This window comes from Salvelinus alpinus, chromosome 12, assembly GCF_045679555.1.
Source record: "Salvelinus alpinus chromosome 12, SLU_Salpinus.1, whole genome shotgun sequence".
NCBI lineage: Eukaryota > Metazoa > Chordata > Actinopteri > Salmoniformes > Salmonidae > Salvelinus > Salvelinus alpinus.
The window spans coordinates 30,029,214-30,056,541 of NC_092097.1; the positions used below are offsets into that span (position 1 = coordinate 30,029,214).

Below are 27,328 nucleotides of genomic sequence, written 5' to 3' on the forward strand. Positions count from 1 at the left end.
TTATAGGTTTAGTCTCAGTAAGCTTTCTGCAGCTCTACCCATAGAAATTATGTTATATTGAGCCCTGAGCAAGAGCAACTCCTTGTGTGCACCTGTGGAATTAGTGAGGAAAATGTCTCTCTCCAGAGTTTTAAGTAATTACATTTTTTGACAAGTATTTTTTGACTTGGAGCTGGTGAAATGTATAACTTGACCCCTTATGAAAGCTTTACAGGCTTCCCATCTAGTACAAGCTGAAGTCTGTGTAGTATTAATTGAAAAGTATAGGTCAATTTGCTGTCCAATGTATTCTGTAAAACTTGTATCTTGCAGTCATTTAGGTTGGAAGCACCATTTAGGTGGGTCACCTACTAAATTAGAATCGGAATGTATAAGAGATGCTGGAGCATGGTCAGAGATGACAATACTGTCATAAAAGCAATCTTCTTATTTTAGAACGTAATGCTGCTGAGATCAAAAAATAGTGTATTCGGGAATAGGTCTGGTGAGTGCTAGAGTAACAGGAGTATTCCACATCATCTGGTTTTATTTCTCTCCAAATCTCTATTAAGTTTAAAGCCTTCATAAAATGCTCTATGATTTTCCTAGATTTGGTGTTGGAGTAGTTTGAACCCGAGGTGCAATCTTTAACAGGATCTAAAGTGCAATTAGTCTCCTGCAACAATATAATTGTAACGGCTTTCGTCGGTGGAAGGAGAGGACCAAAGCGCAGCGTGGTTAGAGTTCATCTTACTTTAATAAATAATCAAAAAACAGAACACTTCAAATACAAAACAACAAAAGTGAAAACAGAAACAGTTCTATCTGGTGCAGACACACAAAGACTGAAGACAACCACCCACAAAACCCAACAGAAAACAGGCTACCTAAATATGGTTCCCAATCAGGGACAACGATTGACAGCTGCCTCTGATTGAGAACCATATCAGGCCAAACACAGAAAACCAACACAGAAATAGAAAACATAGATTACCCACCCAACTCACGCCCTGACCACACTAAAACAAAGAAAATACAAAAGAACTATGGTCAGAACGTGACAGTACCCCCCCCCCCCCCCCCCCCCCCAAGGAGCTGAGATAAGGCGGAGCTTTACCTAGGAAAGATTTATAGATGACCTGGAGACAGTGGGTCTGGAGATGAATATGTATCGAGGGCCAGCCGACGAGAGCATACAGGTCGCAGTGGTGGGTGGTATATGGGGCTTTGGTGACAAAACGGATGGCACTGCGATAGACTGCATCCAGTTTGCTGAGTAAAGTATTGGAGGCTATTTTGTAAATTACATCGCCGAAGTCGAGGATCGGTAGGATAGTCAGTTTTACGAGGGTAATTTTGGCGGCGTGAGTGAAGGAGGCTTTGTTGCGAAATAGGAAGCCGTTTCTAGATTTTATTTTGGATTGGAGATGTTTAATATGAGTCTGGAAGGAGAGTTTACAGTCTAGCCAGACACCTAGGTATTTGTAGTTGTCCACATATTCTAAGTCAGAACCGTCCAGAGTAGTGATGCTAGTCGGGCTGGCGGGTGCGGGCAGCGATCGGGTGAAAAGCATGCATTTAGTTTTACTAGCGTTTAAGAGCAGTTGGAGGCCATGGAAGGAGTGTTGTATTTCATTGAAGCTCGTTTGGAGGTTTGTTAACACAGTGTCCAAAGAAGGGCCAGATGTATACCGAATTGTGTCATCTGCGTAGAGATTGATCAGGGAATCACCCGCAGCAAGAGCGACATCGTTGATATATACAGAGAAAAGATTCGGCCCGAGAATTGAACCCTGTGGTACCCCCATAGAGACTGCCAGAGGTCCGGACAACAGGCCCTCCGATTTGATACACTGAACTCTATCTGAGAAGTAGTTGGTGAACCAAGCGAGGCAGTCATTTGAGAAACGAAGGCTGTTGATTCTGCCGATAAGAATACGGTGATTGACAGATTCGAAAGCCTTGGCCAGGTTGATGAAGACGGCTGCACAGTACTGTCTTTTATCGATGGTGGTTATGATATCGTTTAATACCTTGAGCTTGGCTGAGGTGCACCCGTGACCAGCTCGGAAACCGGATTGCACAGCAGAGAAGGTACGGTGGGATTCGAAATGGTCAGTGATCTGTTTATTAACTTGGCTTTCGAAGACTTTAGAAAGGCAGGGCAGGATGGATATAGGTCTGTAACAGCTTGGGTCTAGAGTGTCACCCCCTTTGAAGAGGGGGATGACCGCAGCAGCTTTTCAATCTTTAGGGATCTCGGCGATACAAAAGAGAAGTTGAACAGACTGGTAATAGGGGTTGCAACAATGGCGGCGGATAATTTTAGAAAGAGAGGTTCATGAGGTAGTCACCTGTAATGCATTTCAATTAATAGGTGTGCCTTCTTAAAAGTTTATTTGTGGAATTTAATGCGTTTGAGCCAATCAGTTGTGTTGTGTCAAGGTGGGGGGTTTACAGAAGATGGCCCTATTTGGTAAAAGACCAAGTCCATATTATGGCAAGAACAGCTCAAGTAATCAAAGAGAAACAATAGGCCATCATTACTTTAAAGACATGAAGGTCAGTCAATACAGAAAAGTTCAAGAACTTTAAAAGTATCTTCAAGTACAGTCACAAAAACCATCAAGCACTATGATGAAACTGGCTCTCATGAGTACCACCACAGGAAAGGAAGACCCAGAGTTACCTCTGCTGCAGAGTTCATTAGAGTTACCAGCCTCAGAAATTGCAGCCTGAATAAAGGCTTCACAAAGTTCAAGTAACAGACACATCTTAACATCAACTGTTCAGAGGAGACTGTGTGAAACAGGCCTTCATGGTCGAATTGCTACAAAGAAACCACTACTAAAGGACACCAATAAGAAAAGACTTGCTTGGGCCAAGAAACACGAGCAATGGAAATTAGACCAGTGGAAATTTGTCCTTTGGTCTGGAGTCTAAATAGGAGATTTTTGGTTCCAACCACCGTGTCTTTGTGAGACGTGGTGTGGGTGAACAAATGATCTCCGCATGTGTTTTTCCCCACCGTAAAGCATGGCGGAGGAGGTGTTATGGTCTGGGGGTTCTTTGCTGGTGACAAGGCACACTTAACCAGCATGGCTACCACAGCATTCTGCAGCGATACACCATCCCATGTGGTTTGGGCTTAGTGCGACTATAATTTGTTCTTCAACAGGACAATTACCCAACACACCCACAGGCTGTGTCAGCGCTATTTTACCAAGAAGGAGAGTGATGGAGTGCTGCATCAGATGACCTGGCCTCCACAATCCCCCGACCTCAACCAAATTGAGATGGTTTGGTATGAGCCGGACGGCAGAGCGAAGGAAAAGCAGCCAAAAAGTGCTCAGCATATGTGGGAACTCCTTCAAGACTGTTGGAAAAGCATTCTAGGTGAAGCTGGTTGAAAGAACGGCAAGAGTGTGCAAAGCTGTCATCATGGCAAAAGGTGGCCATTTGAAGAATCTCAAATATAGTCGTGACCACACGACTGAACAGTAGTCCAGGTGCGACAAAACTAGGGCCTGTAGGACCTGCCTTGTTGATAGTGCTGTTAAGAATGCAGAGCAGCACTTTATTATGGACAGACTTCTCCCCATCCTAGCTTCTGTTGTATCAATGTTTTGACCATGACAGTTTACAATCCAGGGTTACTCCAAGCAGTTTAGTCTCCTCAACTTGCTCCATTACCACACTATTCATTACAAGATTTAGGGCTATTGCTTCAAATTTACTACAATGATTGGATGACTTTGGCCTTTGGTAGTTTCAGTAAACAACAATTTGATACATGCCTTCAATTGCATCAGCCTACTTTATTCCAATATTTTCATCATTCAGTGATAGTTATTCCCACAGTAATTCTTTATGGATCCATCCAGTTGTGGTTAAGAAAACACTGCATGCTTGGTGGGATATGCAAAGAGATGTGAGAAGTGACATGCATCAAAGTTAAGAACTGGCAAGAGGATGGTTAATAACTGCCGCTGCTTAGCAATTATCAAGAGTTTAAGAGCATAGTGCGTGCCAATGCTCAGCATTACGGCTACGCTTCATACTGTTGGGGTAGGTTCCTTGTTCCTTGTCAATCATTTGCTTATTGGTGAAATCAGCAATCAGACAATATCTTTCAGTGAATCAATCAAAAACCTTTATTAATGCAATTGCAGACAGAAGTTGACAATGGGAACATAGCACGCATGTTTCAGAGTAAGTTCTGTAAAATAGGAAAGGGTCCAAGTTGCTTTATTGTGCTTGCAGTCAACCCCTAGTGATGTCACTACCCATGTCAACACCCTCTACTCATGAGGCCAAGCCCATGCACACACAGCTATACAAACAATAGTTCCAGTGTTATCTAAAAGCTCAGCAGTAATTGTCCACTCCCCAAGTTGATTTATAGTGGTATGTCTGTCTTGTCTCTTATCTCTTTCACTCCCCTGCAGGGTTCTGTCTATGAATCTCTTTTAGCCTTGAGGCTCTTTCTCACAGACACCCTGTTTTGACTGCAATAACTCACACATCTCTCAGACCGTTTCTTATAAGAAGCAGAGACTAGAAAAGAACTGTGGAACAATATTAAACCTTATATTGAATATATAGATTGTTAATCTGTAGTCTAGGACCCTATAAATGTAGTGGGGGAGGGGTCTTATAGCCTTTCCCCTTCTATTAATACAACAAACGCATAATCAAATCAAATCAAATCTAATCAAGTTTATTTTATATAGCCCTTCGTACATCAGCTAATATCTCGAAGTGCTGTACAGAAACCCAGCCTAAAACCACAAACAGCAAGCAATGCAGGTGTAGAAGCACGGTGGCTAGGAAAAACTCCCTAGAAAGGCCAAAACCTAGGAAGAAACCTAGAGAGGAACCAGGCTATGAGGGGTGGCCAGTCCTCTTCTGGCTGTGCCGGGTGGAGATTATAACAGAACATGGCCAAGATGTTCAAATGTTCATAAATGACCAGCATGGTCAAATAATAATAATCACAGTAGTTATCGAGGGTGTAGCAAGTCAGCACCTCAGGAGTAAATGTCAGTTGGCTTTTCATAGCCGATCATTAAGAGTATCTCTACTGCTCCTGCGGTCTCTAGAGAGTTGAAAACAGCAGGTATGGGACAGGTAGCACGTCCGGTGGACAGGTCAGGGTTCCATAGCCGCAGGCAGAACAGTTGAAACTGGAACAGCAGCAAGGCCAGGTGGACTGGGGACAGCAAGGAGTCATCATGCCCGGTAGTCCTGACGCATGGTCCTAGGGCTCAGGTCCTCCGAGAGAGAGAAAGAAAGAGAGAAGGAGAGAATTAGAGAGAGCATACTTAAATTCACACAGGACACCGGATAAGACAGGAGAAGTACTCCAGATATACCCAACTGACCCTAGCCCCCCGACACATAAACTACTGCAGCATAAATACTGGAGGCTGAGACAGGAGGGGTCAGGAGACACTGTGGCCCCATCCGATGATACCCCCGGACAGGGCCAAACAGGAAGGATATAACCCCACCCACTTTGCCAAAGCACAGCCCCCGCACCACTAGAGGGATATCTTCAACCACCAACTTACAATCCTGAGACAAGGCCGAGTATAGCCCACAAAGATCTCCACCACAGCACAAACAAAGGGGGGGCGCCAACCCAGACAGGAAGATCACGTCAGTAACTCAACCCACTCAAGTGACGCACCCCTCCTAGGGACGGCATGAAAGAGCACCAGTAAGCCAGTGACTCAGCCCCTGTAATAGGGTTAGAGGCAGAGAATCCCAGTGGAGAGAGGGAAACCGGCCAGGCAGAGACAGCAAGGGCGGTTCGTTGCTCCAGAGTCTTTCCGTTCACCTTCACACTCCTGGGCCAGAGTACACTCAATCATATGACCTACTGAAGAGATAAGTCTTCAGTAAAGAATTAAAGGTTGAGACCGAGTCTGCGTCTCTCACATGGGTAGGCAGACCATTCCATAAAAATGGAGATCTATAGGAGAAAGCCCTGCCTCCAGTTGTTTGCTTAGAAATTCTAGGGACAATTAGGAGGCCTGCGTCTTGTGACCGTAGCGTACGTGTAGGTATGTACGGCAGGACCAACTCGGAAAGATAGGTAGGAGCAAGCCCATGTAACGCTTTATAGGTTAACAGTAAAACCTTGAAATCAGCCCTTACCTTAACAGGAAGCCAGTGTAGGGAAGCTAGCACTGGAGTAATATGATCAAATTTCTTGGTTCTAGTCAGGATTCTAGCAGCCGTATTTAGCACTAACTGAAGTTTATTTAGTGCTTTATACGAGTAGCCGGAAAGTAAAGCATTGCAGTAGTCTAACCTAGAAGTAACAAAAGCATGGATGAATTTTTCTGCATCATTTTTGGGCAGAACATTTCTGATTTTTGCAATGTTACGTAGATGGAAAAAAGCTGTCCTTGAAACAGTCTTGATATGTTCGTCAAAAGATATTCAATAATCAATTATTATAATACATCAAACATTTGGTGCAGCCCCTATCATGACCCCAAGGTGAACCCCATCAATACTATGCTGTAGGCAGACATTTACCAAAATGATTAGGCTAGTAGGTTGTAGGTGGGAAATAATAGTTATGGCTTTGATACCGGCAATTCCTTTCAGATATAAGCAAAAGGCGGAAAAAAGTTAGTGATATGAAAAATGGCTTATTTAGATTCATTAAAAAAACTCCTACAAGGCCTCCCGAGTGGTGCAGTGGTCTAAGGCACTGCATCACAGTGCTAGCTGTGCCACTAGAGAACCTGTTTCGAGTCCAGGTTCTGTTGAAGCAGGCCGCGACTGGGATGGTGCACAATTGGCCCAGCGTCGTCCGGGTTAGGGGAGGGTTTGGCCGGCAGGGATGTTCTGCACTGCAAATTGGTAATTTTCTACATCAGTATCCATTATGAAGCTTATACTCTTTAATTTGGGTGAGTGCATACGATCACACCAATAAATAGGAATAGCTGGCTATGAATACATTCTGTGTGCCAATATTGGTGAGTGCAATCACACTAAAAACCAACCTGGTCTCAGAGCATTTCGGATGATTCTAAACCGAGACACTCCATTAAAAGGGAAAGGGGGATACCTAGTCAGTTGTACAACTGAATGCCTTCAACTGAACTGTGTCTTCCACATTTAAAACAACCCCTCTTTAGTATATTATGTTATGTTTTGTATGGTATGTATTAATTTGTCGATGTCCATGACCCATTTCGTATGATATGTTATGAATTTGCAAAAAGTACAACATTTTACGAATTTGCAAAATGTACAATATGTTACAAATTTGCAGAAATGGATGATATGTTATGAATTATCTAGGTGGCTAATTTGAGGCACCTGGCTAATGTTATCTAGGTTAGGGGTTAGGGTTATGGTTAGGGTTAAGTTTAGTAGTTAGGTTAAAGGGTTAAGGTAAGAGTTAGGGGAAGGGTTAGCTGAAAGGGTTAAGGTTAGGGTTAGTGGAAGGGTTATCTAGCATGCTAAGTAGTTGCAAAATAACTGAAAAGTAGTAAGTAGTTTAATATTTGCTCATTAGCTAAAATGCTAAAGTTGTGCATGATTTGGGTTGCTAGACATTTGTGTTATACGCCCACCAGACCACCCACCCACCCTACTTTCATTTTTACCTTAAGTAACTATCTGTCTTATATAAACATATCAAAAGTAACATTTCATACTAATTTGAGTGTCCCGGATTAACATTTACTATGTTTCGTCCAGTCTATGAGACCAGGCTGTAAAAACTGGTCCTGACACCCAGACATTCACAGTCACATGTTAACATAATTGAGTAATCATATGAGACATTCCAATCACGCACTGCAAAGTTGATAAGGTCTGTTAATATGAGTAATGGAAGAGTTTTAGGTATAGAGAGCTCTCTGTTTAAAAGTTACACCGGCTACACTTTCACCAGTGATTGGACAATATAGTGTGCCATAATCTGAGCAAATATTAACCTATATCATAATACAGTACTATATGATATGACCATTTAAAATAAAACAGTGTAGGGCAGACAAATCAAGTTGTACATGAATGGCCAGACCATGGTTGATAAAACAGTCACACCTGCCACCTGAGTCAGAGAGGGCAGTGTGCAGCTGTGATTGGGTGCAATCTGGAGGCTGGCTCACCCATCACGAGTCTCCTTGAGGCAAAGGTCATGTCAGTAAGGCAGGGCTCTCAGAGGCTGCTGTGGGGTCAGGTCAGGTACTGTAGGTAGGCTGGTGTAAATCACATTCAAGCCAGAATCCAGCTGGAGCCTGAGTCTGCCTTCCACAGGTATGCGAGACATTTTGGAAAAGAAACAGAAACCTGAATCCTCACATTGCACAAGTTGAATTCAACGTTTTGACAGCTTGTGCCCAACTACTCTCAGGTTGACGTTACAGGACAGACAGAGACCAGGCAACTCTGATCAGAACAACTCTAATTATGCCATCTGTAGCAGTCTTCTTCTTCTTCTGTATAATAGTGTTTGCAACAATAGCCTACCTGTAGTAGTTTGGTAGCAGACCCTTATTTATGAGGACCAATTGCCAATGCGTTTTCAATGCCTGATAATACTTTTGTATTCAATACAGAATGGCAGAACATTGAATTCAGAAATTCTGATTGAATTCCCTATCAAATAAAGTGCACATGAAGGTTTCAGTGTGTAATATGAATTACGGACCACACCTTGAATGGACAGTCTCTCTATAACAGGGATGGGCAACATTGATGGGGGTGGTGGCCACAAAACATCTGAACTCATCATGAGGGGTTCATGGGTCCGCCACGTAGTGGCTCATGGGTCTGCAGTACCCAAATCCATACCCACACATGCACCCAGAGCCCGCACTAGCACTAGCCTTTTGCCCCCAAAGCATTTTAGCGGCCCCCCTCTTGACAGCAGAGAGAATGTTTCAGAGTTAATTTTCTGCAATTCTACACATTTTGCCATGGGTCGTAGAGAAAATGTTGTACTTTTAAAGCAAGTTTGCTGCAAGTCTACACACTGCCATGGGGTGGAGAGAAATGTTAGCAGTTTTTTTATATGATATCTGAGTGAGAGTGACTAACATTACTTCGACCATGATTACTGCCATTTTAGATAGATGGCTAGACAAATTTACCAATCTAAAATGTTTTAGCTGACTTGGTCTAATTGAGTGACTGTCAGTGACTAACATAATAAGAGAAAAACTGCGGATGAACAATAACATTTCGAAATTGCACCTTGTGTGTGTGTGTGTATGTGTGTGTGTGTGTGTGTGTGTGTGTGTGGTGGGGGGGTTGATCCGGTGGGCCTCCAGTTATCTGCAACTTTCTGAATGCCACTCCCCCCCCCCCCCCCCTAAAAGCGGAAGTAGAACTTCCTCGACAGTCGGTGAGAAGTGTGTCTGTCAAAATATTGTGTTCTGCTACTTCTGACAGTGACCGCTCGAGCTGCCGAATACCTGCTCTAAGGTAAGTAGCAAGTCGATAAAGGTTCGCAAATTATTTGGCTAGCTTCCAATTTCTGTCAACCGTAGCGGCATCCATAGCCTTGTAGTTAGCTAGCTAACGCTAGTGCGTGAACTTCTCGATACCAACGGCGTTTAGCTAACGTTAGCTAGCTAGCTACACACCCACAAAATGAAGTTATTGGACTTTGCGCCAAGCTAACTAAACTAGCTAGCTATCTACCTAAACATTACTGAGGGGTTGTACATGGAAATACATCTAGGACAGCTGCTGTAGCTAGCTAATTAGCACTCGCACAACCTCCTCAGTGCCTCCTTAGACAGGTCAGGGAATTTACCAGCCACGTCAGAGCTTGTCTTCTGTGTCTGCTGCTGCTACTTCTGTGTTACTGGAAGTACCCCGCCTCACTCAGCTGTATCAAAACACCACTGCCATTGGCCAGTGTGCCAGAAAAGGTGAAAGGGGATTAAGTGAAAAGCACCTGCCTTAAGTGCATCAATACTATCATTCATTCTTCAAATTTTAGTGTGTTGATGATGCATAATGTTTCTTTTTTCTGCAGTGATTGAAATACAGATCAGGGATGGCACCAAAGAAAAGGGCTGCCTCATCCACCAAAGCCAATAAAGCGGGTGGAAAGAAGGTCAAGCAAGAGCCTGACACACCAAAGGATGCCTTTACCTCTGCCAAAGAGGCTCTGAAGGCTGCAGGGCCAGAAGTTAAGGGCAAAAGGAAGGCGGATGAGCACTGCTTGCTGTCAGAACAGCAGTCAGGAAGGGTGAGTTGGACATCATGCCATATCAAGGCAAGGAGTAGGCTATTTATTATGCTGCCTGTGCCACCAATCATACAAAAATGTATTGTGTACTATTTCAGCTCAAAAGTCCTCCTGTGCAGTCAGTGTTACTCATTGAGGTACTTTGAAGGTGTTACTGTGATTGAAGCACTTGTCACACACTAACTGTAAAGGCTATGACAATGTATGGCTTTCAGTTCAGCCACACCCTTCATTTAGATTCAATGAGGTTTGACTACTTTCCAATATACAAACCTTAGAAGTGACATGTAGGGTACAGTAATAGTTTCAGTTGGAAGTAAACTCCCTGAGAGTGAGAGACACTTGCCCCTTGTATTCATCTAATACAGAAGGGGACTATTCTCTTCTTTCCTTGTTCATGACATTACCTCTGCTCAATTGTAATGTATGCTCCCCCAAGACACCTGAGATAATGAGTGTGGAAGGTCACATCTACTGTATATGCTGCATTCAGTTATAGCTGTTTCAAAAGACCAGTGTGTTGCTACAGCATGTTTGCTAATCATTCATATGTAGCAGAATATGAGAAACTGTCACTAGTTACAGGTATTTGACTTGATTTGTTTGATCATCTTTGCAGTCATGTTAGTAGGACAGACTGCTGTGCAGTGCAATAGATGAATGTGCCCATTTTTTATCTGACTGCTTTCCTGAATCATGTTCCTCCTTTAATCTCCCCCACAGGTGTATGAAGATTATGATTGCATGCTGAATCAGACCAACATTGGAAATAACAACAACAAGTTTTATGTCATTCAAGTGTTGTGTATAGATGACTCTTACTACTGCTGGACCAGATGGGGGAGAGTGGTAAGCTTAATTTTAGACAAAGACACGATGGTAGTTTACTACACATTCCTGTGTATATTTTAGTAGTAAATCTACATTTTAGTTAATTATCTTAAATACTAAGCTATTAATTTCTTGAGCACCCAGAATTGAAGCATCATCTTCTCCTCTCTCCCTTACAGGGAGAAACGGGTCAGTCAAACCTATCAGACCTCTCCAACAGCCCAGACAAAGCCATCAAAGACTTTGAGAAGAAGTTCAAAGACAAGACGAAGAACAGCTGGAAGGAGCGGGACAACTTTCTGTCTCACCCGGGGAAGTACACCCTGATAGAGGTAGATGGAGACCAGGATGCAGAGGTCAAGGTAAAGTGGTGGCTGGGTCTCAGTAGGACCACGGATTCTAAAGTAGTGTTTGGCAATTTTATGTATCAATGATGTTTGACAGTCATTGTCGATGGTAATAACATTGTAATATCATAAACTATGTTTTAGCATATTTGAACTTGAATTCACCACCGGAGTCTGGCAGCGCAATGCTGAATACACAGCATTGCTACAAGCCAAATGGCCTATTCCCTAAAAATGAAACGTCCACTCACTGTCAACTGCGTTTATTTTCAGCAAACTTAACATGTGTAAATATTTGTATGAACATAACAAAATTCAACAACTGAGACATACACTGAACAAGTTCCACAGACATGTGACTAACAGAACTGGAATAATGTGTCCCCGAACAAAGGGGGGGTCAAAATCAAAAGTAACAGTCAGTATCTGGTGTGGCCACCAGCAGCATTAAGTACTGCAGTGCATCTCCTCATGGACTGCACCAGATTTGCCAGTTCTTGCTGTGAGATATTACCCCACTCTTCCCCACTCTTCCACCAAGGCACCTGCAAGTTCCCAGACATTTCCGAGGGGAATGGCCCTAGCCCTCACCCTCCGATCCAACAGGTCCCAGATGTGCTCAATGGGACTTGATGAAGAGCACTTTTTGCCAGTCCTGTCTGGTCCAGCGACGATGGGTTTGTACCCATAGGCTACGTTGTTGCCGTTGATGTCTGGGGAGGACTACAAGCCCTCCGTCCAGCCTCTCTCAGCCTATTGCGGACAGTCTGAGCACTGATGGAGGGATTGTGCGTTCCTGGTGTAACTCGGGCAGTTGTTGTTGCCATCCTGTACCTGTCCCGCAGGTGTGATGTTCGAATGTACCGATCCTGTACAGGTGTTGTTACACGTGGGATGCCACTGCGAGGACGATCAGGTGTCCGTCCTGTCTCTCTATAGCGCTCTCTTAGGTGTCACAGTACGGACATTGCAATTTATTGCCCTTGCCACATCTGCTGTCCTCATGCCTCCTTCCAGCATGCCTAAGGCACGTTCACGCAGATGAGCAGGAACCCTGGGCATCTTTCTTTTGGTGTTTTTCAGAGTCAGTAGAAAGGCCTCTTTAGTGTCTTAAGTTTTCATAACTGTGACCTTAATTGCCTACCGTCTGTAAGCTGTTAGTGTCTTAACGACTGTTCCACAGGTGCATGTTCATTAATTGTTTATGGTTCATTGAACAACCATGGGAAACAGTGTTTAAACCCTTTACAATGAAGATCTGTGAAGTTTTGGGGATTTTAATTAATTATCTTTGAAAGACAGGGTCCTGAAAAGGGGACGTTTCTTTTTGTTGTTGAGTTTACATACAGTGCCTTCGGAAAGTATTCAGACCCCTTGACTTTTTCCACATTTTGTTACGTTACAGCCTTATTCTAAAATGCTTTAAATAAATTATAATTCTCAGCAATCTACACACAATACCTCATATTTATTAAAAATAAAAACAGAAATGCCTTCTTTACATAAGCATTCAGACCCTTTGCTATGAGATTAGAATTTGAGCTCAAGTGCATCCTGTTTCCATTGATCATCCTTGAGATGTTTCTTCAACTTGATTGGAGTCCACCTGTGATAAATTCAGTTGATTGGACATGATTTGGAAAGCCACACCCCTGTCCATCTAAGGTTCCACAGTTGACAGTGCATGTCAGAGCAAAAAAAGTAATGAGGTCTAAGGAATTGTCTGTAGAGCTTTGAGACACTTCGAGGCACCGATGTCTGCAGCATTGAATGTCCCCAGGAACACAGTGGCATCCATCATTCTTAAGTGGAAGAAGTTTGGAACCACCAAGACTCTTCCTGGAGCTGGCCGCCCTGCCAAACAGAGCAATTGGGGGAGAAGGGTCTTGGTCAGGCAGGTGACCAAGAACCCTATGGTCACTCTTGACAGAGCTCCAGAGTTCCTCTGTGGAGATGGGAGAACCTTCCAGAAGGTCAACCATCTGTGCAGCACTCCACCAAACAGGCCTTTATGGTAGAGTGGCCAGACGGAAGCCTCCTCAGTAAAAGGCACAAGACAGCCCGCTTGGAGTTTGCCAAAAGGCACCTAAAGACTCTCAGACCATGAGAAACAAGATTCTCTGGTCTGATGAAACCAACTCTTTGACCTGAATGCCAAGCGTCACGTCTGAAGGAAACCTAGCACCATCCCTACAGTGAAGCATCGTGGTGGCAGCATCATGTTGTGGGATGTTTTTCAGTGGATGGGATTGGGAGACTAGTCAGGATCGAGGGAAAAATGAACAGAGCAAAGTACAGAGGTTGATGAAAACCTTCTCTAGAGGGCTCAGGACCTCAGACTGGAGAGAAGGTTCACCTTCCAACAGGACCATGACCCTAAGCACCCAGCCAAGACAACGCAGGAGTGGCTTTGGGTCAAGTCTCTGAATGTCCTTGAGTGGCCCAGTAAGAGCCCGGACTTGAACCCGATCGAACATCTGGAGAGACCAGAAAATAGCTATGCGACAACGCTACCCATCCAACCTGACAGCTTGAGAGGATCTGCATAGAGAATGGGAGAAACTCCCCAAATACAGGTGTGCCAAGCTTGTAATGTCATACCCACGACAGTCCATCATTACTTTAAGACATGAAGGTCAGTCAATCTGGATATTTTCAAGAACTTTGAAAGTTTCTTCAAATGCAGTTGCAAAAACCATCAAGTGCTATGATGAAACTGGCTCTCATGAGGATCGCCACAGGAATGGAAGACCCAGAGTTACCTCTGCTGCAGAGGATAAGAGTTAGCTGCACATCAGAATGCAGCCCAAATAAATGCTTCACAGAGTTCAAGTAACAGACACATCTCAACATCAACTGTTCAGAGCAGACTGCGTGAATCAGGCCTTCATGGTCAAATTGCTGCAAAGAAACCACTACTAAAGGACACCAACAAGACGAAGACTTGCTTGGGCCAAGAAACACGAGCAATGAACGTTAGATCGTTGGAAATCTGTCCTTTGGTCTGATGAGTCCAAATTAGAGATTTTCGGTTCCATCCGCCGTGTCTTTGTGAGACGCAGAGTAGGTGAACGAATGATTTACGCATGTGTGGTTCTCACCGTGAAACATTGAGGAGGTGTGATGGTGTGTCGGTGCTTTGCTGTTGACACTGTCTGATTTATTTAGAATTCAAGGCACATTTAACTTCTCTGGGATAGGTGGGACGGTAGCGTCCCACTTGGCCAATATCCAGAAAAAATGTACTGCGCCAAATTCAAATATATTACTATAAAAATCAATCTTTCATGAAATCACACATGAAAGACACCAAATTAAAGCTACACATGTTGTGAATCCAGCCAACATGTCTGATTTCAAAAAGGATTTACGGGGAAAGCACACCAAACAATTATGTTAGCTCAGTACATAGCCACAGAAAAACACAGCCATTTTCTCAGCAAAAGATAGTCACAAAAAGCAGAAATAGAGATACAATTAATCACTAACCTTTGATGATCTTCATCAGATGACACTCATAGGACATCATGTTACACAATACATTTATGTTTTGTTCGATAATGTGCATATTTATATCCACAAATCTCGGTTTACATTGGCGCCATGTTCAGAAATGCCTCCAAAATATCCGGAGTAATTGCAGAGAGCCATGTCAAATAACAGAAATACTCATCATAAACTTTGATGAAAGATACATGTTTTACACAGAATTAAAGATACACTTGTTCTTAATGCAACCGCTGTGTCAGATTTTAAAAAAAAATTACGTAAAAAGCACACCATGCAATAATCTGAGACGGCGCTCAGATTTAACAACATTTCTCCGCCATGTTGGAGTCAACAGAAATACGAAATGACATCATACATATTCCCTTACCTTTGATTATGTTCATCAGAATGCACTGCCAGAAATCCTAGTTCCACAAATTGTTGTTTTGTTCGATAATGTCCATTACTTATGTCCAATTAGCTACTTTTGCTAGCATGTGTAGTATACGTGTCCAAACGCTCGCGCAGTGGCAGGCAAACGTCGGACGAAAACTTCAAAAAGTTATATTACAAGTCGAATAAACTGGTCAAACTTAGTAGAGAATCAATCTTCAGGATGTTGTTATCATATATATCCAATAACGTTCCAACCGGAGCATTCCTTCATGTCTGTAGAAGTTATGGAACGCAAGGCGATATCATGAGGAAAGCGCGTGACCAAGAACTGGCAATCTGCCAGACCAATGACTGAAACGCCTCCCATCCGGCCCCACATCACACTAGAGGCTTCATTCAGCGTTCTACAGACTGTTGACATCTAGTGGAAGGCGTAGGAAGTGCAAACAGATCCATATATTACAGGGAATTGAATAGGCGATGACTTTAACATCGACCAGTCTCAGAATTCTCACTTCCTGTTTGGATTTTTTCTCAGGTTTTTGCCTGCCATATGAGTTATGTTATACTCACAGACATCATTCAAACAGTTTTAGAAACTTCAGAGTGTTTTCCATACAATAGTAATAATAATATGCATATATTAGCATCTGGGACAGAGTAGGAGGCAGTTCACTATGGGCACGCAATTCATCCAAAAGTTAAAATGCTGCCCCCTATATCAAAGAAGTTAACCAGCATGGCTACCACAGCATTCTGCAGCGATACGCCATCCTATCTGGTTTGGACTTAGTCCCACTATCATCTGTTTTTCAACAGGACAATGATATAACACACCTCCAGGCTGTGTAAGGGCTATTTGACCAAGAAGGAGTGTAATGAGTGCTGCATCAGATGACCTAGCCTCCACAATCACCCGACCTCAACCCAATTGAGATGGTTTGGGATGAGTTGGACCACAGAGTGAAGTAAAAGCAGCCAGAATGTGCTCAGCATATGTGGGAACTCCTTCAAGACTGTTGAAAAACATTCCTCCTGAAGCTTGTTGAGAGAATGCCAAGAGTGTGCAAAGCTGTCATCAAGGCAAAGGGTGACTATTTGAAGAATCTCAAATATAACATTTATTTTGAATTGTTTAACACTTTTTTTGGTTACAACATGGTTCCATATGTGTTATTTCATAGTTTGATGTCTTCACTATTCTACAATGTTGAAAATAGTCTAAATAAATACACTTTTGACTGGTGTGTGTGTGTGTGTGTGTATAAAATGAGAAGAGCTTGGGGCCTAGGATCGAGCCTCCTTATTTTATCGTTTTGATGTCTTCACTGCCTGTCAACAAGGGAGTACCCCAAGGCTCGATCCTAGTCCCCACACTCTTCTCAATTTACATCAACAACATAGCTCAGGCAGTAGGAAGCCTCTCATACATTTTTATATGCAGATGATAATCTTATACTCACCTTGCCCCTCCCCGAATTTTGTGTTAAACGCTCTACAACAAAGCTTTCTTCAGTGTCCAACAAGCTTTCTCTGCCCTTCACCTTGTTCTGAACACCTCCAAAACAATGGTCATGTGGTTTGGTAAGAATAATGCCCCTCTCCCCACAGGTGTTAATTACTACCTCCTGAGGGTTTAGTGCTTGAGGTAGTCACCTCATACAAGTACTTGGGAGTGTGGCTCGACTTTACACTGTCCTTCTCTCAGCATATATCAAAGCTGCTGGCTAACGTTAAATTTAGACTTGGTTTCCTCTATTGTAATCGCTTCTCTTTCACCCCAGCTGCCAAACTAACCCTGATTCAGATGACCATCCTACCCATGCTAGATTATGGAGACGTAATTTATAGTAAGGGTAAGGGTGCTCTCGAGCGGCTTTATGTTCTTTACCATTCAGCCATCCTATTTGCCACCAATTCTCCTTATAGGCCATATCACTGCACTCTATACTACTCGGTATACCCGTCGAAAGACCCACTGGTTGATGCTTGTTTATAAAACCCTCTTAGGCCTCACTCCACCCTATCTGAGATATCTACTGCAGCCCTCATCCTCCACATACAACACCCGTTCTGCCAGTCACATTCTGTTAAAGGTCGCCAAAGCGCGCACATCCTGGGTCGCTCGTTTTTTCAGTTCGCTGTACCTAGCGACAGGAACGAGCTGCAGCAATCATTCAAACTGGACAGTTTTATCTCCATCTCTTCATTCAAAGACTCAATCATGGACAATCTTATTGACAGTTGTGGCTGCTTTGAGTGATGTATTGTTGTCTCTACCTTCTTGACCTTTGCTGTTGTCTGTGCCCAATAATGTTTGTACCATGTTTTGTGCTGCTGCCATGTTGTTGCTACCATGTTGTCGTGTTCTGTTGCTCCCATGCTGTGTTGCTGCCTTGCTATGATGTCTTAGGCCTCTCTTTTATGTAGTGTTGTGTCTCTTGTTTAAAATAACATAAAAGGTCGTCATTGGTAGGCCGTCATGGTTAATAAGAATTTGTTCTTAACTGACTTGCCTAGTTAAATAAATAAATACAAATTCTACAATGTAGAATAATTGGATAATAAGAAATACATTTTATATATATACATTTAGTCATTTATACATAAAATTCATAACAGAGGCCCCGGTGCACAACTGAGAAAGAAGACAAGTACATTAGTGTCTAATTTGAGAAACAGATGCCTCAAGTCCTCAACTGGCAGCTTCATTAAATAGTACCCGCAAAACACCAGTCTCAACGTCAACAGTGAAGAGGTGACTCTGGGATGCTGGCCTTCTAGACAGAGTTGCAAAGAAAAACCATTACCCAAACTGGCCAATAAAAAAAAAGATTAAGATGAGTGTTGCGTCAAAAAACAGAACACTCAAAACATGAGCACAATGGCAGCTCTTCCTTTAAAGAACTCCAGGCCTCAAGAGGGCAGATAACCCAAGAACACGGGTGGAACTAAAAAATTGAGCCAGCATTTCTGGAGGGACTACTTTTACATGCGCACCTGGCAGATAAGCATGGGTATAAAATGTTTGGGCTTAGCTTTGCTTGGGTCCTCAACATACAAACAGCTCATTGTTCAACCCTAAAGACGCAACTAGTATGTAATGTTTGGAATTATTTATTATGTTGCATCCAGTGCTTAGCACAATTTACATGTTTAATTCTGGTAGGGGTGGTGACTTCTTTTGTTGTGGATATTTTCTGACTGCAGAAGTAATTGCTTGAAGTGCTAGATTAAATTGTTTAAACGTTTACTTTATTCAAAGCCATGCTTTGTTGCTGTGTCATGCATTGTTTATTGTGTAAAATAATGCATGTTTATTCTCTGTTTAAGGTTATCTACCTATTCCCTATTCCTTATTCCTCTGTCATTCAACTACTCTATTCAACAAATCAACTGTTTCAACATATTCAACAAATGGCATCAAAACCATAATAAAACACTGGAAAGGAATTGAGTTGTCCCTTTGCATCCTTCACGTGTTGAGCAAGCCATTTTCAAGTTTGGGCAGAGCTGAAATAATTATAACACCTTGACAATGAGCAAAATAACACAGACACACAAAAGTCAGCTCCTGAAAATCAAATTATTTAGCCTATAACATTCTTTAACACTTGAATGAACATTGGCGTAGGCAAAAAATGAATAGGCCAATTAGCATATGCTTTTTTGCATTTCGAACTGTACAAATCCGAAGTATAGGCCAACAAGTTACAAAATAAATAAAGTAGCCTGAACAAAATAAGTACTAAAATAACAAATTAGTCAAAAAAAACTATGCATGTAAGTCTAAGGGTTTGACTGAATATTTTAGTTTAATCTATAGGCTATGTCTTTCGAATAAGATGCATCTGGATCTGGATATAGGCTACATTAAAATAAAGTGCAATGATGAACTGTTAGGTTTAGTTGTTTTTTACCATGTCTTAGACCTACCTAAAGGTTTCTGGCAGAAAACACCAGCATGTTCACCTTTTCTGCCCAGAGTAGCAAACTCCGCAGGATGATGGACTTGTAAATTTTGGAGGTTTGTAGTCTGTACATCCATTGCCTGAAACCGAAGGACTGCTTAACACCACCAATTCAGCCATTGTTTTTTTCTGATTTAGTATAAGGCAGGCTATTCTATAGTTACTAAGTGAAATGCCTTTTTATTTTTTATTATTTACAGTCTGAAGTAGCCTAAAGGAAGAAAGAATTACGCAAATGCCCTTACCCAGATGCTCAAGATGATGAAATAGCAATAGCCTGCACTTGATATGGCTGTAATATTAGTTTTTAAAGGGTAGGCTAATATATATAACTGATATCAAATAATAGCTGTAATTTCAGACATCGCCCAACCATACTCTAAAGAATAACAACATTTTACCTTCCTGGCTCCTGTAATTAGTATATCTTACAATACGCTCAGGCGGGCAGGCTGACTCATTATAGTTTTGCTGTGTCCATTTCTGTTCCCTCTCTTATAACATGCTCTCTTCTGGCTTTTGCAGGTGGACTGTGTTGATGGGAAGATTGGCAAGGGCCCCAGAAACATCCTCCCTTGCACCCTGGACAGCCCCACGCAGAAGCTCATCCAGCTCATCTTCAGCAATGACATGTTCAAAGAGGCCATGGAGTGCATGAACCTGGGTGGGTGTCAATCTGTCCAGCACTGAAGCAACTTTCTGTTCCTCAGTCAGTAAGCCTGGGTGCGGTCTGTCTATGTACACATGTTCTGTTATGTAACATACCTGTTGGACTGGACTGCTTGTTGTATTGTGTTTTACTCTGTCAGTGCAATGATATACCTGGCTGTTAAACTGAAGTCAGGGAAGCCCAGGCATCTGCTCTATGTGATCAGAGAAGAGTATCCTAAATCATTAGTCATTTTAAATGGAGGGTAAAGCTTTGCGATCTGGAGATAAATGTCTAATCCATATAGAAACCTAGTCTGTCTGATCGATAATGTAAGTAGGACTGTAAAATGTATACAATGTTTATTCAGCTGTGTTGCAAGTTCCCTAACTACCACATTTACCAATGTAGAGGAGAGCAGTCAACATAGACACCTACACAGTTTATATAGGCCTAACATATAAACTCAGACAGAGCAGTGATATGTGTGTAATCATATCCCCCTTATTGTCTCTCTCTTTGGGCCACCAGACATAAAGAAGATGCCTCTGGGGAAGCTGAGCAAGATGCAGATCGCTAAGGGCTTTGAGGTGCTGGAGGAGATCGAGGGAGCCATGAACGCCAGCAGGCCCAAACTGGAGGAACTCTCCTCCAAGTTCTTCACCACCATCCCACACAACTTTGGACGCACCAGGCCCCCGGTCATCGACAGTTCTGAGATCGTGGAGAAGAAGAAGGAGATGCTTCTGGTGAGATTTTTTTTCTCAATTTTTTCCCCCATTTTTTCCCCCACCTTTATTTAACCAGGTAGGCAAGTTGAGAACAAGTTCTCATTTACAATTGCGACCTGGCCAAGATAAAGCAAAGCAGTTCGATACATACAACAACAGAGTTACACATGGAGTAAAACAAACATACAGTTAATAATACAGTAGAAAAATAAGTCTATATACAATGTGAGATAAGGGAGGTAAAGGCAAAAAAAGGCCATGGTGGCGAAGTAAATACATTATAGCAAGTAAAAGACTGGAATGGTAGATTTGCAGTGAAAGAATGCAAAGCAGAAATAGAAATAATGGGGTGCAAAGGAGCAAAATAAATCAATCAATAAATACAGTAGGGGAAGAGGTAGTTGTTTGGGCTAAATTATTGATGGGCTATGTACAGGTGCAGTAATATGTGAGCTGCTCTGACAGCTGGTGCTTAAAGCTAGTGAGGGAGATAAGTGTTTCCAGATCACCTTGTACTTGATTAGACCCTGTCACAGTATTGTGCTTTATGGAATGACATTGATCTTGATCAGTACTATTTAGGGCCAAAAGTTTTTTAATAGCCTACAATAAGAACCCAGTTTTCCCTGATCAGGTCTGGTGAAACTCCTGGCCAGGCCTGATCCCATTCCTGACTGTGCTGTCCCCTGCAGGTGCTGGCTGATATAGAGATAGCCCAGAACTTGAAGGCTGAGACTGAGAAGGCCCAGGAGCAAATGGAGGTGGAGAAAGTACCTCATCCACTGGACCAAAACTATCTGTCTCTCAGCTGCAAACTCGTTCTACTACAAAGAGATACACAGGAATTCAAGGTACTGTGGTCTCTAATCGAAGTTGAATTCTATACAAACACCACTGTATTGTTCAAAATCAGACAAGTCTTTAGTGATATACTGATGGTCATATTTAAATGGGTGACTATATTTACTGTGACAAAGCATCATTTATACTACAGAGAGAAGAATATTGTAAATGTAAAGCTTCCATTGTATTTCCATTCTTGCCTCATTTAAAGGTCATAGAGAAATACCTGAAGGCCACTGCATATAGCCACAACCAGCCAAAGATTATAGATGTCTGGGAGGTGGACAGAGAGACTGAGGTGGGTAACATATGGCACAACAACTTCATGTCATAATCCTTGTAGCATGTAATACAGCATTCATTTTTTTACTAATTTCCTGTGCTCTTGATTTTTGTGCTGATGAATGTATAAAATAAATAAAAAATAATATATTGTTATAACTGTAGGTTTGTTTGACTTAGCATTAGTATTTAAGTTGATTGATCTTTCTGTGGGGATTGTTCTCCCCAGGCGGAGAGATTCAGGGAGAACGACGGACTAGAGAACCGGCGTCTGCTGTGGCACGGTACCAATGTGGCGGTGGTGGCAGCCATCTTGAAGGGCGGCCTGCGGATCATGCCACAGTCAGGGGGCCGTGTGGGCAGGGGCATCTACTTTGCCTCGGAGAACAGCAAGTCAGCTGCATACGGTGAGGCTATAGCTACCATGTGGCTGAACTACCGGTATCTCTTTTAGACGTCATCTTCGGAATATCCAGTCAATTTCCAAATGTATGTTCATGTAGTGAGTATAAGACTGTTAGGTGCATTACTACGACACTGTTCGTTTTGTGAAGAAATACCGTGCTACTTACTACATATGTGTCCTGTCCCTGTGTAGTGCGTACATCTAAAGACAGGGGGGTGATGTTTCTGAACGAGGTGGCGCTGGGGAAGGAAAACACCATCACTATGGATGACAGCTCCCTGAAGAAGGCTCCTTCCGGCTATGACTGCGTGGTGGCTAGAGGACAGTTGGAACCAGGTACAGTAGCCTGAGCTATGTTGATGTACATTAAGAAGAGCGTGGGTCCTAGGATCGAGCCTTGGGGTACTCCCTTGGTGACAGGCAGTGGCTGAGACAGCAAATGTTCTGACTTTACACACTGCACACTCTGAAGAGGTAGTTGGCAAACCAGGCCAAATACCCCTCAGAGACACCAATATTCCTTAGCCGATCCACAAGAATGGAATGGTCTACCGTATCAAAAGCTTTGGCCAAGTCAATAACAGTAGCAGCACAACATTGCTTAGAATCAAGAGCAATGGTGACATAATATAGGACCTTTACGTTGCAGTGACACATCCATAACCTAAGCAGAAACCAGATTGTATACCAGAGAGAATACTATAGACCAAGAAAGCCAGTCAGTTGACTTTTGATAAAAAGGACAAGATATAAATTGACCTATGACAGTTAGGATTTCCCAGTGCCTTCTAAGCACTGGGAAACTCCCAAGAGAGGAAAGACATGTTAAAAAGGTGAGAGAGGCTCAACGATGATAGGGGCTGTAACCTTAAAGAAGAAAGGGTCTAAACCATGTTAGGTAGGGCAGTTAGGGTGTTGATGGTGGATGGTAGCACTCAGCAACAGTTAACAAATAGCTATTTGAAAGCTTATAAACAGCTAATCGAGTTGTTTGGGAACAGACTTAGTGGAGACTACCGAGAACTGAATGTGTTCCTTGGTAAAGATTGCCACTCCACCACCTTTGGAAGATCTGTCTTGCCGAAAAAGGTTTTAACCAGAAAGGTTAACATCAGTGTTCAGAACACTCTTTCTTAACAATGTCTCAGTAATGACCAACACATCTGGATTGGAGCTGTGAACCCACACTTTCAATTGATACATTTTAGGTAATAAGCTTCTAGTGTTAACGTGCAGAAAACCCAGGCATTTACGAGAGCAGAAATCAGTGAAGCAGAAATCGAAGCACATGTCAGAGTTGGGGCTAGCAACAGTAGACGGACCAGTGTGTACATGCACATTTCCAGATATCATCAGCAGTAATACAATCAGGGCACGGCAGAGGACAGGGAGAGATCTGTGGTGTTGATTTTTTTATGACATTTTGAATGTGCATCAGATTGAAACAAGATCATATGTGACTCACCACCTGGATTCGGTCTTATGTAGCAAAATTTTAAATTGTTTTTTAAAAATTGGATAAAGTAGAGACTGAGCTACAAAATGGGATATCATACACAGCATTTTTGTCGAACAATGGGAAAGTTATTCTGCTTTGAAAGTTGATACACTTGTAAACTCAGTTTTGAGAAAAGGACCTTGGACTGTTTTGATACCTACTGGAGAGCTCTCCTTTGACTACACCCAACTGGAAGCTTCATTAAATAATACCCGCAAAACACCAGTCTCGACATCAACAGTGAAGAGGTGGCTCCGGGGTGCTGCCTTCTAGGCAGAGTCCCTCTGTCCAGTGTCTGTGTTCTTTTGTCCATCTTAATCTTTTATTTTTATTGGTCTGTCTGAGATATGGCTTTTTCTTTGCAAATCTGCCTAGAAGGCCAGCATCCTGGAGTCGCCTCTTCACTGTTGACGTTGAGACTGGTGTTTTGCGGGTACCATTTAATGAAGCTGCCAGTTGAGGACTTGTGAGGCGTCTGTTTCTCAAACTAGACACTCTAATGTACTTGTCCTCTTGCTCAGTTGTGCACCGGGGCCTCCCACTCTTCTTTCTATTCTGGTTAGAGACAGTTTGCGCTGTTCTGTGAAGGGAGTAGTACACAGCGTTGTACGAGATCTTCAGTTTCTTGGCAATTTCTTGCATGGAATAGCCTTCATTTCTCAGAACAAGAATTGACTTATGAGTTTCAGAAGAAATGTCTTTGTTTCTGGCCATTTTGAGCCTGTAATCGAACCCACAAATGATGATGCTCCAGATACTCAACTAGTCTAAAGAAGGCCAGTTGTATTGCTTCTTTTATTAGCACAACAGTTTTCAGCTGTGCTAACATAATTGCAAAAGGGTTTTCTAATGTTCAATAAGCCTTTTAAAATTATAAACTTGGATTAGCTAACACAACGTGCCATTGGAACACAGGAGTGATGGTTGCTGATAATGGGCCTCTGTACGCCTAAGTAAGAAATCTGCCATTTCCAGCTACAATAGTCATTTACAACATTAACAATGTCTACACTGTATTTCTGATCAATTTGATGATATTTTAATGGGCAAAAAATGTTTGGACGGTAGTGTACTCTCTGAAACTGTAGTTAGATTCTTACCCGTATACATGGATGAAAGCTTCACGGCAGACTGCACCCCCTTTCATTAAATAAGACTTTTGTCTTTTCCATTTAGTTTACACAGCTTGTTTGGCCCGTTGTGTTCCACTGATTTCAAAACTCGGGTCAACATCTTCCGTGACAACACTGTTGATCGCCGTTTCTTCCCCATCACAGTCATCAGAAGACTCTACAATGTCTTCAATGAAAATGTTTTTACCTAAATCAGGGATTTCCTCATCGTCTGATACATTTACAGAGTCCGAGAGAAAGTCAGCATGGCACGGTCATCCTCCAGAAAGTAGTCCATCACAACTTTTTCCCACTGACCTTTGTCGAAAGCGCCTGATAGATTCTGGGCAGCGGTGTTATTGAGAGCAGTAGCAACATATTTGCAGTTCTCCATGGCCAAAGTTATATATTTTGAACAAACTGCAGTAGAAAGGATTATCTACGCATAACGAGCAGCTCATTTTATAGACACAAGATGCTACACCACATTATGGCCCACTCATTATCTCAGCCAGTCATGGTTAGCGGGAATCTACCTGGCTTTTTCTTTGGCTAAACCAGCTAGGCTATTAATTTAACAACTTTATTTGTGTTTACAGATGGCATAAAAGTTTGTTATTAAGGCACTTGAAAGTTCATGTTCGAGAAGACATTTCTGCCAGAAAACGCATTTTGATCAAATACTTTTTACGTTCTAAAGTCTCTCCTGTGAAGTCGTGACTTGCGACATAAGCATAGTTTCCTGAATCGGGTCACATATTGTACAGCATTTTCATCAGGTAATGTGAATAAAAAGCCGGAGGGAGGTAGTTGAATAGGATGGGAAACCAAGAGTCTGTGTAACCGAAAGAGAGTTGTTTTTGCAAGTGTCTTTCTCCATATACACTACTGAAGTGGTCACTGTATGTCTAAACATCTGGTAGATGATGAGCAGATATCCAAAAGACTGCATAAGTCTAGTGAACACTTTTTGTTGTGTATATCAGTACAGTGTTTGTATAGTAAACACTTGTGTGTTTCAGCTGTATGGTTGTGTAGTGAACACTGTGTGTTGTTTCAGACCCGTCTAAGGACATCTTCCTGACTCTGGATGGTAAGCAGGTGGCTGTGCCTCAGGGTGAGCCCATTAAGCAGCCCCAGTACAAGGACAGCTGCTTCTCCAACAGCGAGTATCTGGTCTACAAGGAGAACCAGTGTCGCATCCGCTACCTGCTGGAGCTCAAGTTTTAACCGGAGAGGGGAAAGGCACCTATGCCCTCTAGGAGAAAGATGTCTCCTACTCTGTCTAATTAGTAGAGTATCAAGAGTATTATTCAAATGAAGGTGGTTGTTGTTAGACATCACTGTCACTGAGTACCATATTCAACCAAAGTTGTCTATAATGTATCAGATATACTTCTCTGTGCCTTATGCTTTACACAACAGGCTTTGAAGTCTTCCATTGTCAGTTTTGGTTGCAAGTCGTTGGTGATTCTACTCTTAACCGGAGTATAAATACTGCACTCTCACTTAAAATTATAATCCTAATTGTAATTCTATTAGTCTACAATATTTACTTTGAGCAGATCATAGTATTGTGGATTTTCAATGTTATTGTACTATTTGGCCACTCATTTCTGTTATGGGAGGACTATTCTCTTTACCTTTACTGGATGTAGTGTGAATACTGTACCTTTACTAATATGCAATACAATACCTACCTGTATCTTTATTCTGCACTATATGTTTTCATTTAGCTGTGAGTATTTCCTACTCTGAATATACTTGTATAAAGCTTTATTTTCACTTACCTACTTTGTGAAAACATCTCTCTTCAATAACTGTTTGAATGTTAGTGCATGGAACATAATTCAATACACTAGATAGGCCTAGATGCTGTATTGGCATGTAATAAAATGCATGATTGAAGGAATAACTGTAGAGTTGATCTGTATGGTTTAGAAGTTTGATTTGCATGTGTTGTGCGTCTATGAAGGAGACCATGCGGCTTTGCAAATCTATAATCCCAGTGCACTGTGTATGTTAATATTCATGTGTTACCTAGCAAGGCTCAAAGTTCCTGTGGTGATGATCAATGCTCTTGTCTCAGTTTATACATTTTCCTGGGCCTGGGTCCAGATTCACAAAGAGTCTCGAGTTGGAGTCGTGATCTAGGATCAGTTTTGCCTTTTAAATCGTAATGAATAATTGGAGGGTGATCTGATTCTGGATCAGCACTCGAACTCTGAGACGCTGTAAGACTATGGGGCTGTTTATTGCACACAGCAGCCGGTTGAGAGAATGTCCTTCTGCCTCGTAACCAGGAGGTGTCACTAGTGAACATCCAGGCTCAGACCACCTCTGAGCCTTTTTTCACCTGATCTATTTACTTGAAGGCTCAATAAACAAATAACCCTCCAGCTGGCTGTCAGACCTCTCTCTCTGAGGAGACTGCATATGCTTTCACCTATTTATGTAACTCAGCCCAGACCCCAGTGTTTTGACAAATCACTCTTAAGTTATTTTTTCAGCACTTTTGATTTTACTTCTGTGGGTTGCCACTATTTAGTGGTTGTTG

The 27,328-nt window shown here is 42.3% G+C and overlaps 1 protein-coding gene across 1 annotated transcript; it reads left to right on the top strand.

Moving 5' to 3' along the window:
- The first annotated feature begins 9,328 nt into the window (after window positions 1–9,328).
- Window positions 9,329–27,170, top strand: LOC139535833 (protein mono-ADP-ribosyltransferase PARP3-like). Its single transcript, XM_071335665.1, has 11 exons — window positions 9,329–9,441; window positions 10,001–10,216; window positions 10,940–11,065; window positions 11,227–11,409; window positions 19,776–19,914; window positions 20,431–20,648; window positions 21,323–21,481; window positions 21,685–21,771; window positions 21,985–22,162; window positions 22,354–22,497; window positions 25,832–27,170. The coding sequence occupies exons 2-11, from the start codon at window positions 10,022–10,024 to the stop codon at window positions 25,999–26,001; spliced, it is 1,599 nt and encodes a 532-aa protein (XP_071191766.1). The 5' UTR covers window positions 9,329–9,441; window positions 10,001–10,021; the 3' UTR covers window positions 26,002–27,170.
- The last annotated feature ends 158 nt before the right edge of the window (window positions 27,171–27,328 follow it).